This window comes from Telopea speciosissima, chromosome 3 (assembly GCF_018873765.1).
Source record: "Telopea speciosissima isolate NSW1024214 ecotype Mountain lineage chromosome 3, Tspe_v1, whole genome shotgun sequence".
Taxonomy (NCBI): domain Eukaryota; kingdom Viridiplantae; phylum Streptophyta; class Magnoliopsida; order Proteales; family Proteaceae; genus Telopea; species Telopea speciosissima.
This window is the reverse complement of record NC_057918.1, coordinates 19,528,622-19,545,759: the sequence shown is the minus strand read 5'-3', so window position 1 is coordinate 19,545,759 and position 17,138 is coordinate 19,528,622. Positions and strand designations below refer to the sequence as shown.

Here is a 17,138-nt window from a genome sequence, read left to right as displayed (position 1 = left end):
CATGCTTAAATAGACACACCCAGAAGTTTCAGGGAAAAATTCCACTTTGGGTACCAAAATGACCATTTCTCTCTTTCAGCCAAAATGATCCAAATTTAGGACCTTAATTATGATGAGTACGGGAAAGGTAAATAAGCCTGCCCACCATTCCTTGGTTACTCCCACAACGTTTGGTATAATGGTACTTTGAGAAACTGGTTTTGTGATGCATAGAAGTGTGTATTTTTTAACGAGTTCCAAATTAAGATACCTTTTTGGTGGAGAAATTAACTGCTGTTGGGTTTTAAAAGGGGATGGGTTATACTTTCTCTCTTTTGTGATGAGTGGGAATAGGCATGGTTTTTGTGTTGCAAGTGGCTCCTGCACCTTTTCTTTGTTCCTTGTTTTCTTGCTTTCTTTCTCTATATCCTTGTGCCTCTTTTCTAATAAAACCTTTGCTGCTTCTCAAAAAAGAACAAAAAGGGTTGTCAAATATTTAATGCCAAGAATATTATGTTGATATTTCCCTTTGTTTCAATATATCAACCTTCAGTGCAGGAAGTATTGGAAGAAGCTACAGAGGAGAGTTTCAACGGTGGCAACTATTCCCCACTATAATTGAAAGTAAACCAGTTTTAGCAAATCAATTTTCTGTAAGTTTGATGTTTATGATTTGAAGAACACAGTGATAAAATTTTCCCTTTAGATAACTGCTTGATTTGCCTGCTGGAGAACACCAAATTGAATTTATGCAATCAGCTGACAATTCAAAGTATAAATTGATTAATATCATCTTAAATGAATTTTCAATTTTTCAGTCATTCTGTTTTCATGTTTTACGCTTTAAAATCCACCCTTATTTTTCTCCTCGGTTCTATATTATATGGAAATAGGCTTGTTGAATAGCTTTTTATTCAGCCTTTTCTTTTTTACCATTAATGTAGAAATAACTCTTTTTGTATTCTTTTCAATTGTCTTGAATTGTCTAGTTTGTCTGTTGCCAATGAAGCATCTCTAGGTTATGATTTCATTGAAAATTATGTCAGTTTGAGATCTTTAAACACATATTTGCATATACTACTTGGTTAAAATAAACAAAATTATTTTTCTTTACCATTAACAAAAGCAAAATAATTATGGTCGTAACTGACCTTTTTATATTTATGGATGCTGCGTCGTTTTTATCACTAATGCAAATCCAAATCAACTATTAGATGAAGTTGTTTAAAGAAGAAAATGAGACCATTTGAAGAGTCTGAAGTAAATCAGAAAGTCAACTAGAAGATCTTCAAACGACCCATAGTTAATCAGTTATATATTTATTTAATATTTCCAATCATAATGGGATTTCTTGAAAGGCCTTAGGTTTCAACTACACCACTAAATTTCATGCAGATGAGACTCTGTGATGCAGGTTGGGAAGTATGTCAGTTTCTAGTTTAGTTAATATTTGACCTTTGAACAACAGTTAATTTTGATTGATTGTCCTGAGAACGCCCAGGTTACAGGCTTTGTGACGTTTACTGTCTATTGTTTCTGGTTTAAGTCTCAGTAATTTTAGTTTATTCTAGGTGAGTTTGGCATAGTTCTTTATTTCCTTATGTATTTTTTTTAACAGTCAAAGTTTGCATAGTAGAGAATCAATCAATTTTCAGTTCAGAATGTTGATAAAGTTGCTTTAGAATTACAAAATGGATTTGTTTTATTTACAGATGTATGAGTCATAGTAGGTAAAACGGACAAAGAATTCACATTGCCACCTCATCACACTGCAACTTAAAAATATTTATTCCCAATTGAAAAATATTTAGTGGTAGGTACCTTATTGCCTTTCTTAAACCAGGTCATCTTGTAGGGATACGGAATTTGCTCTTCTTTCAAGTTCAGCTTCTTCACTACCTCTAAGGAAATAAGATTTTCACTTCCGCCACTGTCTATAAGATTCTTGTAAATTTTGCTTCCCATAGGACACGTAATTTGGAACAAATTTGAATGAAGTCAATCATCAGAATTTTCACACCTGGGAGCCATAAGGCTTTTACACATCACCAGAGTCACTTCCACTTCCCCATGCATGACCCTTCAGATTCATTCTTTCATCATCTCCACCATCGCTGTCACCATCATAAGTTGGCTCCCCTCTATCATCCGCCTTCATGAGCAACTACTTCCCCTCTCACTGTCCTTGGTTTCTTCTGCAAACTTCCCAACTCCCAATACTTGAAACACTTGTGCCCTTTTCTATAGCTACTTCCTTAACCTCTATTATTGGTGTCAGAGGCTGTAGGTTGTGATGAAAGCTGACTGGCTGAGTTTAAGTATTTTGTTGGTTTTATGTGGAGATTCTTTTAGATTCTGGCTCGAACTCTAATCTGTTCTCTAAAATTCTGACTATTAGCCTTACCACCACCTCTTGTTTGTTGTGTATCCATTGCTAGAGCCTTCTGGTATGCATCATGAATGGACTGTCACAGACCTCTCAAGTCTCAAGTACCTTCAATTTGCTGCTCTCTACTCTCTTATCACATCACTACGGAAGTTGATGAAACTCTTTAGTATACTCATTAGTCATTAGGTTTCCCTTTTTGTAAATTATGCAGGCGCTATTATATGATTTGAACATGGTTGATAGGAAGACATTCCTGTTCAACTTGTCTTTCTTCTTCTCCTAGTTTATCACCTTCCCTCTTCTCTGTTCCCACCAGGCCGAAGCACTTCCCTCCCGTCCGTGTAGTTTTTCAGCCGTGACCCTCTCTTTTTGTTCTCTGGGATGTCCTTCAAGTATATAATGCTCTCAACTGCAACCATCCAGTAATTCTTTAACATCGAATCCACCATATAATTCTAGCATTTCATTTTTTAAGCATCCGCTGCATTTGCCTTCTCAGTTTTCAGCACTTTCAGCTCTTCTCTGTGATCTGTCATTATCCTGCTGGATTTCATGGGCAATAAAACAGCCACGGCCTCTCCGTTGGGCCATGTTGATACCCCTGGATGAAATCTCTAAGCTCTATACCAACTGATGCAGTGCAGTGGCAGTAGAAGAGAAGTAACAAGGAAAATTCGAGAACTTACTGATCTTAGATTTTCAAGCAAGAAACGGTAATGATGAAATGGGAGAATTTAATACATATAAGAAAATGGATTAAGAGACAAGCTCAATCAAATCCCACTCGCACTCAACTCGAAACCTTATGGGAGGAGGAAAGATAAAGAGAGAAACACTTCTCAGTCTTTGGTCTTCAAAATTAGAATCACATTCAACCAAAAACCTCCTAGACCTTCATTGCCTTGGATTTTATACTAAATGTGTCTAATCTCAGTCGTTAACTAATGAACAGTTGAGAGTACAAGAAATAATTCTACTTGGGCCTACATAAAGAAATAAAAACATAGTATCTCATGGTCTTGAGCGATTCACAAAACAAAAATTAATGACCCTAAACTCTAAAATCCCAATTCTCAGCTCAATTACAAATGATTCATTTAATTAAAAGCTAAATAAATATATGAACCCTATTTATGTACTGTATCAAATAGGTATTAATTTGGTCATTTTGCCCTGCTGTCACTTCTGCTTCCTTGGAGCCATTGTGTTCTGTTTTCTTGAAATAATCTTCTGAAATTTGATTTATATCACCAGTACATTTTTATCCCTTTGGATTTTTAGTTTGCATCTCCAAAAAGAAAAAGGGATATTTCTCCACATAGTTTCTAAATTTTGTTGAAATCTTAAACCGTGTTTTGTTTAGATTTTCTATTATAAGAAGTTTTTTGCTTCTTTCATGAAGACCCGTCAAAGTTTTTACTACTTGAATTTAATTTTGAAAAGAAAGATGAGCTAAATGAAATTGTTGCACTCATGCTGTTGTCTTTCACTATTTTATATAGTTATATTGTTAAATAAGTTCTGCAGGCAGAGTAACATTCCCACCTAGGTGAATGATGACAAAATATCAAAAAGTAAGGAGACTAAGATGAAGACTCAATCATGGGATTTTTCTTGGAATGAAGCCATGCTAGTCCCAAGCTCCTCCTCTGCCCCTCCCTGCCGGACTCTCCGGCAGGTCTCCTGATTCCTTCCTTCGTCTTCTCCTTCTTGTATGGCTTCCCCCTGTCCTGCCCCTGCTTCCCCCTCTCCTTCCCCTGCTTCTCCTCTACACCCCTCTGTCTCCCAGCCCCTTCCTTGGAGTTCCATCCTCGTTGCTGGCTCCTCTCCTAACTCAGATGGACTGCCTTTTCACTTTGTTCCACCTTCTTCTGCTGGCCCTTCGAAGGTGGTCTTCTGTCCTCCTGAACTGCTCTCGTCTGAAGCTAAACTTTGGGAAGACTGCCTTGTGGGTAATTTTCTGGGCCCTCGACCTCCTTTTCCTATTGTCAAATTGTCCCTTTCCAAGCAATGGTGCCCTCAAGGTACTCTGGATACCTTTCTGCTCGACAATGGGTTCTTCATCTTTAAATTCTCCTCCTCTCTTGACAAGACTTGTGCCTTGGAAGGTGGCCCTTGGCTGGTGGGTAAAAAAAGCCAATCATCTTGCGTCAATGGACACGCCAAATTCAGCTTAGACAACTGGACCTTTCCTCCATTCCTCTGTGGATTTCTTTGCCAGGATTGCCTCTTCATTTCCGGTGCACTGATAGCCTCAGTCTAATCGGCTCTGCCTTGGGAAAACCTCTGTTTTCTGATGTGCGCACTCGCAGGAAGGATCGTCTAGCCTTTGCGAGAATTTGCATTGAAGTTTCTGCAGAGGAGTCTCTCCCTGCGTACATCACTGTCAACGAAGGTGAGGGCTACTTATTTGAACAGGAAGTGCACTATGACTGGCTGCCTCCTCAATGCCTGGTTTGCAAAACCTTTGGCCATGACTACCAGCACTGCATTGCTGTCGTCAAGCCCTTGGATGCTGATGTCTCTGATCCTTACTGCAACTCTATTCCTTTGGCCGGCGATGGACCTGCTATTTCTGTTGGAGTTCCCACGGATAGGCCTGCGCTATTGCCTAATGGTGGAGCCGAGACGCTGAATCTCCACACCAAGGTTGCTCGTTCTGCCTCTCGAGGCCGTTCAAGATCCAGATTCCGGCAACGGAATCAGCGATGGAAGAAGAAGAAGCCACCGGAAAGCACCAAGGACCAGTCTCAGTCACTGCAGCAGCCCTGGTCAGATGGACAGAATTGCTTTAGTCTCCTGGCTTCGTTTGAAGACACTGAGCCTCTCTCGTGCCCCGAGAAACCACAATTTGGGGTTCTACCTCGTAGCAGATCGCGCATGGCAGAAGATCCTGCTGTTGAGTCTTTTATTCTAGGCTTTGGCTTAGAAAACGCTGCTGCTCTTGCTTCGGAGTCATTGTCTGCTCCTCTGGGAAGCTCTGCTACTCCCTTGTTCTCAGGCTTTTGCGATTTGCCCCTGCCTGCTAACGGAGAAGCCCTTTCTCAACTTTCTCCTACTTTATCGAACCCCGTGACACCAACTTCTGCTAACTTGGAACTGGTGGGGCCCCCTTCTGTTGACCTTCTTCCTCCAAGTGGCCACATGGGCTCTACTCTGACTGCTCTTCCTTTTGAACCGGGTTCCTTAAACCCTGGCCCATTTGCCCCTTTACCCATTTCCTCCTCTGGGTCGGGTTGCACCAACTTAAACTCTTCTTTCTCTCTGGCGGGTTTTAACTCTCTGCTAGGACCTGACCCAAGCCCGACGAAACCATCGTCTTCTTCACCCGTTTCTCTTAACTCCCCTGTTTTAACTCGTGAGCTCCTCCCTCTGCCTCACACACCTTCTGCTCCCACCGGTAGCTCTTATCGCCGACGGCACCATAGCGAAACAAGGTCTCGAGCTGTGCTGACTAGGCTCCTAGAGCCTTCATTGCCTCTTCAACCTCTGCCCCAATGATACATGGCATTGTCTGGAACACTCGCGGGCTCAACTCTCCTGCGAAGCAGGCTGCTGTTCGTTCGCGTATCAGAGCATCTCGCTCGAGTTTTTGCTGTCTCCTGGAAACATATATTAAGGAACCCAACTCGTCCAAAATTCTTGCCTCCATTGCTCCAGGTTTGTCTATGCTTTCCAACTACATCCACCACACCAATGGCCGTATCTGGCTCCTGTGGGACCCCACAAAAATTTCCATCTCCCTCTCTGCTTCCTCCTCTCAATACCTGCATACCAAATTCTCTGATTCCTTGGGCCATTTCTCCTTTTTCTTCTAGGTGGTTTATGCTGAAAATTGTCCTACTCAAAGGACTTCTCTGTGGGCTGATCTCAGATCCTTTGCTAGCCAAATTGGGTCTCAGCCTTGGGGTCTGGGGGGAGACTTCAGCATTATCCCTTACAGTCATGAAAAATAGGGGGGAGACCATTGTGACCTAGATGCTATGAATGACTTTAATGAATGCATTGAGGATATAGCTGCTAATGATCTCAGATGGACTGGGTTCCCCCTTACCTGGAGCAATTAAAGGGCTGGAAACAGTCGCATTGCCTGCAAATTAGACAGAGTTCTTGTCGATGAAGAGTGGTTAACCTCCTTCCCTTCCTCTCATGCTTCTTTTGAGAACCCAGGCATCTCTGATCACTCTCCCATCTCTCTTGCTATCCAACCCTTCACTTCTTTTGGTCCCAAACCCTTCAAATTTTTTAACATGTGGTCCTCTCATCCAACCTTTCTTCCGGTTGTGCTTGAAGCTTGGCAAAAGCCTGTCCTTGCCTCTCCACCCCTCTCATTGCATTCTCCAAGAGGCTCAAAAATGTCAAGGCTGCTCTCAAGGACTGGAACCTAAACATCTTTGGCAACATTACTCTTCAAGTTAAAGAGTGTAAAGACAGACTTGCTTCCATTCAAACTAGGCTGCATACTGATTTGCTCAATGACTCCCTTGCAATTGAAGAAAAAGAGGTCTCTATTTAGCTCTCCTCCTTGCTAGCTAGGGAAGAAAGCTTTCTCAAGCAAAAATCAAGAATCAAGTGGCTGGATTTGGGGGATTCTAATTCAGGATATTTTCATTGGTCTGTCAAATCTAGAGTTAATGCTAACTCTATTGTTCAGCTCACTAGGCAGGATGGCTCTGTTGCTAACACAGTTAAGGATATTAAAGACCTGGCAGTTCAGCACTTCAAAGGAATTTTCTCTGGGCCTCAACAGGATCATGTTCCTATCCCTAACCACTTGCTCAACAAGTTCATTGCTCCAGAATTCTTGGATTCCTTAAGTGCTATTCCCAAAGAAGAAGAAATTGTGAAAGTTATACACTCTCTCAAGGTCAATGGAGCTCCAGGACCAGATGGCTTTAGTATGGGATTCTTTTTAGCTGCTTGGGACATCATCAAAGTTGACCTTATTGCTGCCATTGAGAGCTTCTTCCTTAATCCCAATCAAGTCAATGGGATCAACCACACCTTCCTCTGTCTTATCCCTAAAAAGGAAGGTGCTATTGCTATGAATGACTTTAGGCCCATTGCTCTCTACAATCTTTTGTACAAATTCATTGCCAAAATTCTTGCTAGAAGGCTCAAGAGTGTGGTGGACCTATTGGTGAGTGATAACCAAACAGCTTTCATCCCTGGCAGGAACATCTCTGATAACTTCCTCTGTGTAATGATATTGTCAGAGGCTTTGATAGGAAGAATCACTCTCCGTCGCTGCTCCTGAAGATCGACATCCACAAAGCTTTTGATTCTCTTACGTGGGACTACATTGCTCAAGTGATGACTCAGATGGGGTTTCCTTTGCCCTTTGTTCAGTGGATTAGCTCTTGCATCTCTTCCCCAAAGTTCTCAGTTTTGGTCAATGGCAGTCCGGCAGGGTACTTTGGAGCTTCTGTGGGGATTCGGCAAGGCTGCCCTCTCTCCCCTTACTTGTTTAGTATTGCCATGGAAATCCTCTCCAGGCAGATTCAGCTTTGCAATGAACAACAGCTCATCACTCCTATGCCCAAGTGTAAAGGCCTAAAGCTCACTCACTTGGCTTTTGCTGATGACTTGATGATATTCTCCAAAGCATCGATTGCCTCCTTAGAGTCTATTTTGCTTTGTCTCTAGCAATTCAAAGAGTTGTCGGGTCTCCGCATCAACCCCTCCAAGACCCTCATCTTCTTTGCTGGAGTTTCTGATATTGACAAAGCTGCCTTCCTAGCCATTTCTGGGTTCCTTGAAGGTCAGTTGCCTGTCAAATACTTGGGGATTCCCTTGATCCCAGCTAGACTTTCTGCTCATCACTGCACTCCCCGGTTGGATATGATCCAAAAGAGACTTCAGCTCTGAAAAAGCAAGCTTCTATCTTATGCTGGCAGGTTGGTCCTCATTAGATCAGTTCTGGAAGCCTCTTATATCTACTGGTGGGTATTTATGGGCTCCCTCAAACTACTATCAAGGCTTTGGAAGCTCTTATGGCTTTATTCCTTTGGAAGGGCTCTGACTCCTCCAGGTTCCTTCATCCCTTAAGTTGGGTTGCTGTGTGCCTTCCCAAGAAGGAAGGAGGGTTAGGCATTCGTCGTATTAAAGAAGTGAACTCAGCTGGTATCATCAAGCTTCTCTGGAAGATAGCCTAAAAAAAAAAGAGCATTTAGGTGGATTGGATCTACTCGGGCCCCCTTCGGCATGATTCCATTTGGACTGCCTCCTCTTTATCTGATGCTTCTTGGGTTTGGAAGAAAATCCTTGCCGGCCGTCACTTGGTCCTTCAAGTCATTCGCTCCAACATTGGAGATGGTCAGTCTACTTACCTCTGGCTTGACAACTGGCATCCTATGGGAATTCTTCTTCATCGGGCTACCCCCAGATCCATTTACTCCTCAGGATTACATAGACTTTCTTTGGTTGCCGATATTCTAGACCACAATGGTTGGGCTCCTCCCATATCAGGCCCTATCCTCACTCCTATCTGGACTGAGCTCTACTCTGTCACCAGAAGGGCTGCTTCAAGAGGTGATTGTGTTACTTAGTCTTCAAACAGCTCTTGCTCCTTCTCTTCCAAGGCTACTTGGAATTTTATGCGTCTGAAAGGCCCTTTGGTTCCTTGGCATAGACTCCTTTGGTTCAAGCATCACATTCCTAGGCACTGCTTCACAGTCTGAAGAGCCTTCCACAATTGTCTCCCTACTCAAGCTTTTCTTCGTAGCCGCCAGATCTTAGTCTCTCGTGCTTACTGCCTCTGCTGGAACAATGATGAAGACCTGAACCACCTCTTCTTTAAAAGCCCTACAGCAGTTGCAATTTGGAAGGGTGTTCTCCTCAAATGCTGGCCTGCTAGAAGACGTATCCTTCCCTTCTCTAGAGAATGGATTTGGATTGATATGACTTTTGCTGGCTCCTCTACTTGTGACTCGGTCAGGAAGATGGCCTTCTGTGCTACTCTCAACCATATTTGGATGGAGCGCAATTTGAGAAAATGGACCTCCAACTCTCGGCCTTACCAGAAGATTTGGGATTCCATTTCCTTTGAAATTAAAGCAAAGTTATCTTTACTTCCCCCCTCTTCTTGTATAGACACCCCAAGGAACAGGACCATTGTTCAATCCTAGGGTCTCTCCAATGTTTCCGTAGTTGCTCCGGCTAACCCTTAGGCTGGCTGGTTTGGCTCTCCCCCTTTGGGGCCCTTTGTAATTATTCTTTCTTCTCTCTTTTGGTAATGAAATTTTTATTCACCCAAAAAAAAAGTTATGCAGGCTATGGTATTTCCTAATTTCATTCTAAACATGTTTGAACACAAATATTTTCTTCTTAAAAATAATTAAATTTTTTAAATAATTTATTTGTGCTATATAGTATATAGTGTTTCAGAATTTCATGCTAAACATGTCTGAGTGCAGAATAACACTTTTTGTTGTAGTATTAAGAAGTGGTTCTAGCTTGCTGTTAGAGTTGGAAAAGTACCATTCATCCTGGACAACTGCCTTATCATAAATATCTATAACTTATCTGAATTGTGGATATAATTAAAAAATTCTCAATTTGTGTGCTATTTCTTTTGTAGGTTTTTGTTTCACGCCCCAAAGGGAAAAAATTTTCTTCAGTATTGTGCCCCGGGAAGTCAGAATTGCTCAAGTAAGCCAATTGTTTAATTGTCCGTAATTCAGGACTGAGGCCCCATTTTTGCTTGAAACTAATATCATGGTTTACATATCCAGGAAACTTCTTTTACCCAATATAAAATAGTTATTATTTTTATTATGTATTAGGATTCTGACCAGAGTAAGTCTTGTATTCTTTATTATTTTTTGATTATCAATAAAATTCTAGGGGCTGGGGTCCCAGGTAATGTTCGGGTAAAGAGTCTCACAGAGGACATGTATTTGCAGGGAGAGCATCACTTCTGGGATAGGATCTTGGGATTGGAACCTGATTGGGCATAGTTCTACATATCATGCTTTGTATCCCAGGGCTTGGACCGTATACGAAGGTCATATCGGCAATCATGTGATTGACTGAATACCTCTTCACTTTTGATTTATAGATTATCTTAATACTTCTTCACCTTTAGATTATTTTTCTTGTACTGGAACTGTTTTCCTGTTGCAGGTGAACCTGACCCAGAACTGAGAATAGTTTGCCGTCAGATGTCACCGTTTATTCCCCACAATTATAAAGAGAGCAGTTTCCCTGTGGCAGTATTTACATTCACTGTAAGTAAGGGCCTATAAGGAACTATTTTTATTGAAATTTTGACCCACCTTAAAAATAATTTTTGGTTATTTTTCTTCTAGCTATTCAATTCCGGGGACACTAATGCAGACATCACCTTGCTTTTCACATGGGCTGTAAGTTAATATTTGCAAATTGCCTTTCCATTTTTAATTTTTAGGTGCAAGTTCGTTTGTCTTTCATTTGTACTATTGACGTTTGATGGGGCATCATTTTAATCCTATGGGACACCAACCATTTTATTTGATTTCAGTATAGTCCTGAACCTTCATTACAGAAGTTATCGCGACTTACTATCTTTTGTTTTTATTGGCAATCGTTCAGAATTCTGTGGGTGGGGAATCTGAGTTTTCTGGAAATCACTCCAACTCGAAGATGAAGTAGGATTATTTATTTTATTTTTTTTGTAATACTTATTTCATTTAATATATGGAACAGTATTTTATTATAATGTGTGGATAGTTTAATAAATTCCATATTTGACATAGAAGTTCATGACTTTTACTAGGGTGAAGGATGGTGTGCATGGAGTAGTTCTACATCACAGGCAAGTCTATTTCGTTGATGGGGAGAAAATCCCTTCCAGCTTCAAGGTTTAATCATTCTATTTGTTTAAAGTTTCCTTTCCCATTTCTAATACAGTTCATAAACATATCCAGGACTGCAAATGGACAACCACCAGTAACATTTGCCATAGCAGCACAAGAGAAAGCTGATGTTCGGGTCTCTGCATGTCCCCATTTCATTATATCTGGAAATTCCCCAGGAATAACAGCAAAAGACATGTGGCAAGAAATTAAAGAGGTGGGATGGTGATGATGGTCTTTTTTTTTTCTTTTTTTTTGTATAAATACTCTCTTTTCCTTTTCCTTCCTGGCTCACTTAATTCCTTTTCATGTTGTGACATTTAGAACTTTAGTCCACCATGGTCTGGCTGGAATAATGTAAATTTTATACCTTGGTCTGGGAAATATTTAATCATTTAGTGTGCAAGCCTCAGTGCAACGGGTTAAGTTGCTCTATTGCAACCATGAGGTTGCAGGTTCGAAACATAGAAACAGCGTCTCCGTGAAGCGGGGGTAAGGCTGCGTACATTTGCCCCAACCCCCAAGACCCTGCAGTAGCGGGAGCCTCTTGCAATGGGGTACGCTCTTTATTTTATTACTGATACTACTGGTATGTTGATTTTAAGTTTGGATACATTCATGTACCAATTTGTTTCACAGTTCAATTCTGCTAAAATTGGCAAATTACTAGAATTCTACAAAATTGCTGATATCCTGAATTATTAGGTCTTTTCCCTCATGTTTCTCAATAGTGGTTGATTCCCAACCTTGGTTGCGAAAATCCCAACTTCGGAAATTCTCTATGGTCTATATTAGTTTGAAGGTTGTAACTATCGTAGATTAAGTATAAGTCTGATTAAAATTTGATGTTCAATTCTCAGCTATTTCTTCAGAATCTATTTCATTTCCACTTATTTAACAAGATCAAGGATGGCCAAATTCTAGGTTGTTGTGTGTCTCTATTCTGCCACAGTTCTTACTTAAACTCTAATTTCTGTAGAAAAGGGCCATATGTATATACCATATGCTCCATTCAGAATGACTGATTTCAGGTCACCAATGCACATATGCACTTTCATCATGTTCATTTATCTCATTATCATCTGAGGTACTGATATTTTAATTTTATTCTAACAGCATGGTTCCTTTGACCACCTTGATTCTGATGAAAAACCAGTGCCTACAGAACCTGGATCATCTATCGGTGCAGCCATAGCAGCTTCTCTGACTATTGCATCTCACAGTGTTGGCACTGTTACATTCTCAATGGCATGGGCCTGCCCGGAAGTAAAGTTTTATAGTGGGAAGACTTATCACAGGTGGGGGTAGGAGAACCCTGGAATAAGCAACTTCTTAAGAAACCATCATGCATATTGGTGACAAACTTTACTTGCAGGCGCTACACAAAATTCTATGGCATACATGGGGATGCAGCAGCAAAAATTGCACATGATGCTATTCATGGTATGTTGCCAATCCTTGTTTATTAGATACTAAAGTCAGAATGATTGCAGAAAATGATGTAGTGATGTTCAATCTATTCTCCGGACTTGTTTGCATGTTAATAAATGAACTGCTTACTTAGGCTTCACTTAGGTAAATATGAATTATTTAGCCTTGAGGTCCAAATTTTCATTCCATTTACTTTTAAAAATAGAGCACGGTCATTGGGAGTCCCAGATAGAAACATGGCAGAGACCTATTCTTGGAGACAGAAGAGTTCCGGAATGGTGAGCTTGAAAGAACTTCATGCTTAATTCAACTATTCCTTTTATTGGAAGAATATGAATTTTCTGAAGGTTGTGTACAGGTACCCTATCACTCTCTTCAATGAGCTCTACTACCTTAATGCAGGGGGAACGATTTGGACAGGTAATTAGGGTGCCAATAATCTAAATTTAAAGCACTCTTCTTCACCTATTTAATCTAAGTTGAAATATTCCCTTTCGCAGATGGATCACCTCCAATGCAAAGTTTAGTAACCATTGGAGAAACAAAATATTCTCTCAAGAAATCTAGATCAGACTTCACAAATACAATTGATACTAACCATCCAAATGATACTGCCGTGGATATTCTCGAAAGGATGGCATCGATACTTGGGCAAATACACAGTCCAGTCATAACAAATTCTTCTTTTGGAACATATTTGCTTCAAAAGGGTGAAGAAAATATAGGTCAATTACTCTATTTCGAAGGGAATGAGTATCAGATGTATAACACATATGATGTACATTTCTACTCGTCTTTTGCATTAATTATGCTGTTTCCAAAACTTGAACTCAGCCTCCAGAGAGATTTCGCAGCTGCAGTAATGATGCATGATCCCAGTAAGATAAAATTATTATCTGATGGTACTTTGGTCCCAAGAAAGGTCCTCGGTGCTGTTCCTCATGATCTTGGAAGGAATGACCCATGGTTTGAAGTAAATGCTTATAACGTTTATGACACAAATAGATGGAAAGACTTGAATCCTAAATTTGTTCTCCAAGTTTACAGGGATGTGGTTGCTACGGGTGATAAGTTATTTGCAAAAGCTGTTTGGCCCTCCGTCTATATGGCAATGGCTTATATGGACCAGTTTGATAAGGATGGGGATGGGATGATTGAGAATGAAGGCTTTCCTGACCAGACTTATGATGCATGGTCAGTTAGTGGTGTGAGTGCCTATACTGGTGGACTTTGGGTGGCAGCCTTGCAGGCTGCTTCAGCCTTGGCACATGAAGTTGGTGACACTGCTTCTCAAGATTATTTCTGGCATAAGTTCAAGAGAGCTAAGGCTGTATATGAGAAATTATGGAATGGTTCTTACTTTAATTATGATGATAGTTGTGGTAGTTCAAGTGCATCTATTCAGGCTGATCAGTTGGCTGGGCAATGGTGCGTTTCATGGAAGTTATTTTTCTTGTTAACCTGCACTAACAAGAATGGGTTAGCTGTTTGAAAAAGAAAATTATTATTGTATTTACCGTGATTAATTTTTGGAAAACTTACCTGATTAAGCAAAATGTTTCCAAGATTTACTAAAATGGGCAGCCTATTTGACTACTTACCAAACTATGCACTTTGGAGAGCCAATTTACCAAAATACACAATACTATGCTGGCCCTATGGTCTTTGTATTTGATTATGTTTCATTCTCATCTTGCTGTCTTTTATGGAGGGAACCCAATACACCTCCAAAAAAGAGAGTCTATATACAATAACCATCGTTCTGGCCTCACATTGCGTACTTTTGTAATTACATGCTTCAAAGTGCATAGTTTTGTAAGTGTCAAATTGCTTTTCATTTCCATAAGTTTGGGAGCTTGCTTAATCAGGAAATTTTCCCTTAATTTTTTAAATTATCTTTTGTAAAATGCTGGGCAATTCCTTAAATTTAAATCAGTTTATAAGATTCTAATCAAGTTTACAAGGGGGAGAGGTATTCTTGTTGGGTCGCATTTTATTCATTAGGTTACATCTCCTACTTCCGGCACATAGAGAGATGATGTGGCCCATCAGGTATACTTTTCCTTTGTGAAATTAGACCTGCCACTTGAAATTCTTGTATAGGACTTTATTTTTCCACGCGGCATACTTTTGGGCCAAAAATTGATCCTACAAATAAGGAGTTAAGTTCCTAACATTTGGATCGCTTATATAATATACGCAATACTGAAATTTTCTTGTTTCGTGCATCACCTATATCTCTTTCCTAGCTGACCTCTCCTATTTACAGTATTGATTCCAGAGAAACCATGAAGAAAAATTGAAATTCAATTTTCATGGTAACTACCCTTTTGCAAAAAGTTCTCAAAGAATTACAATGATGATATTTCTCAAATTTTGTGTGTGTGTGTGTGTGTGTGTGTGTGTTTTCCCCATTATATGTTTATGAGCTTATTGATGAACCCTTTTGTAGGTATGCTCGGGCGTGTGGTCTTTCAACAATTGTTGACCATGACAAAGCAAAAAGTGCACTTGAGAAGGTTTACCATTTCAATGTCTTAAAGGTGAAGGGTGGCAAGCGGGGGGCAGTGAATGGGATGCGACCAGATGGAACAGTTGATATGTCAGCGTTGCAGTCAAGAGAAATATGGTCTGGTGTCACATATTCTGTTGCTGCATCTATGATTCATGAAGGCTTGGTTGAAATGGCATTTAACACTGCATTTGGAGTCCATGAAACTGTCTGGTCCCAAGAAGGGCTTGGGTGAGTTAGCTCTTTATTTCTCCTTTCCTTATGTATGTGTTGTTTAGGAAACTGTGACTAGCTACTGTGTTACTAATTAAATGACTTGCATTGATGAGAAACTAATACAAAGTCCTTGCAATGTTTTCGTAATTGGTTGGCAAATAGACAACCAAGAATGTCCTCCAGTAGACCTAATCTTGTAACAGATGTGCATCTATATCACGGTTAATGACTAGATCTGTTACTTTTTTGTTCTAATCCTATGTGGCATGTTTGTTATTTTCATGAACCAACTACAGTATCTTCCTGGCCGAAGTGTCTTTTAAAGAAAATTTTTCATTACAATACCTTCATGTTGAAAAATAGCTAATTGAATAAATACTATCTATGTGACTTCAGATCATTTGTAAATTCTTAAAATTTTGTATTTATTCATACAATGTGGCCTCTAATCCAAATGTATTAAGTAAGCTGTCAATATTGTCAATGTTCTAACTTTTCCAGTTTCAAAGTTCAGGCTTAGAGACAAAACATGATTTACAGCCTCACATTATTGTTCAAAATTCCACTTTACAATTGGAATCTATTAGATGTGTTTCAGTGGGTGCTTTTTTTGACATACCTGTAATCTCTTTTTGTTTAGTTTCTCCTCTCAGTTCATGTTAATAGGTTCTTTGAATTGCCAAGGTAGTTTATATGGTGGCAATTTCCTGTCTGGCATTTTTGCATACTATAATTATGGATGTATGCTGATGGAAAGAAATTTTCACTCATGAAGATTGAAGATAGTGAATGTCATTTATTATAGTTACTTCATAACTTTTGGCATTCATATAAGCATTTGAGACTTACATTTTCTGATTAGGAGATATCCTACAACAAAGTTCAATCTGATAAGAACTTATTTGCACCCTCTATAGACCCTTCATTGGAACATTGGCTACTTTTTTATTTTATTTTTAAACAAAAGGATCATTTGTGATCATTTGATCAAATTAATTTTTTCATATTGACCGCTTTCTAAATTCATATTGAAATTCTAAGTTTACTCATGTGTGATAGTAATGTGTGTATTATTATTGATGTCCATGTTTTCGTCCTAGTTAATTAGTTTAATTGTTTGGTCCAATCACAGATATTCTTTTCAAACCCCAGAAGGATGGAACACCTATGACCAGTACCGATCTATGGCCTACATGCGCCCATTGGCTGTATGGGCAATGCAATGGGCCTTATCGCCACCAAAGCTCTACAAGGAAGCGAAAAGACCAGAAGTGGAGGAAGTTCCATTGTTTATGCACAATGCTGGATTCTCAAAAGTTGCAGGTCTTCTCAAGTTGCCAGAACTGGAGACTTCTAAAAAAGGCCTACTCCAGGTTCTTTTCGATTGGACTTGCAGGAGGATGTGGATGTGACACTATTTTAAACATAAGCTTGTGGAAGTTTCTTGAGTACTTCCTATTTATATCTATTTCTTTTAGGTGAATCTATTGTTGTGGAAGGAAGATGTTTATAAATGCATTGCAGAAGACCGTTTGATATGAAAAACTGTAGAGTTTTTTTTTTTCACCTCCTGCTTTGAGAACATCTTGGGTTTCAATTATACTATTGTAAAGAGGGAGTTTTCTGGTCTGCATCTTCCTCCATTGCAAGTCTAGCTTTGCTAGTTTATATCAAGTTCCAAATGCAATTTCAGAGAAAAGAAAGCACAATTAGAATAAGAGGGCTGGCATGACATGAAAGTCCCGTGCAGTGCCTGTAGCTAAACCAAATAAAACTG

General features: G+C 39.8%; 1 protein-coding gene across 1 annotated transcript in view; it reads left to right on the top strand.

Moving 5' to 3' along the window:
* Positions 1–16,924, top strand: part of LOC122654330 (non-lysosomal glucosylceramidase-like) — a 57,242-nt gene extending 40,318 nt beyond the window's left edge. Inside the window, exons 6-20 of the mRNA XM_043848380.1 lie at positions 533–632; positions 9,948–10,018; positions 10,273–10,373; positions 10,493–10,596; positions 10,678–10,731; positions 10,940–10,995; positions 11,124–11,162; positions 11,275–11,419; positions 12,319–12,500; positions 12,578–12,645; positions 12,839–12,911; positions 12,992–13,053; positions 13,134–14,061; positions 15,086–15,376; positions 16,494–16,924. Coding sequence (XP_043704315.1) covers positions 533–632; positions 9,948–10,018; positions 10,273–10,373; positions 10,493–10,596; positions 10,678–10,731; positions 10,940–10,995; positions 11,124–11,162; positions 11,275–11,419; positions 12,319–12,500; positions 12,578–12,645; positions 12,839–12,911; positions 12,992–13,053; positions 13,134–14,061; positions 15,086–15,376; positions 16,494–16,773 — 2,554 coding nt within the window. The 3' untranslated portion in view covers positions 16,774–16,924. The remainder of the gene's footprint in view (positions 1–532; positions 633–9,947; positions 10,019–10,272; positions 10,374–10,492; positions 10,597–10,677; positions 10,732–10,939; positions 10,996–11,123; positions 11,163–11,274; positions 11,420–12,318; positions 12,501–12,577; positions 12,646–12,838; positions 12,912–12,991; positions 13,054–13,133; positions 14,062–15,085; positions 15,377–16,493) is intronic.
* Positions 16,925–17,138: the final 214 nt, after the last annotated feature.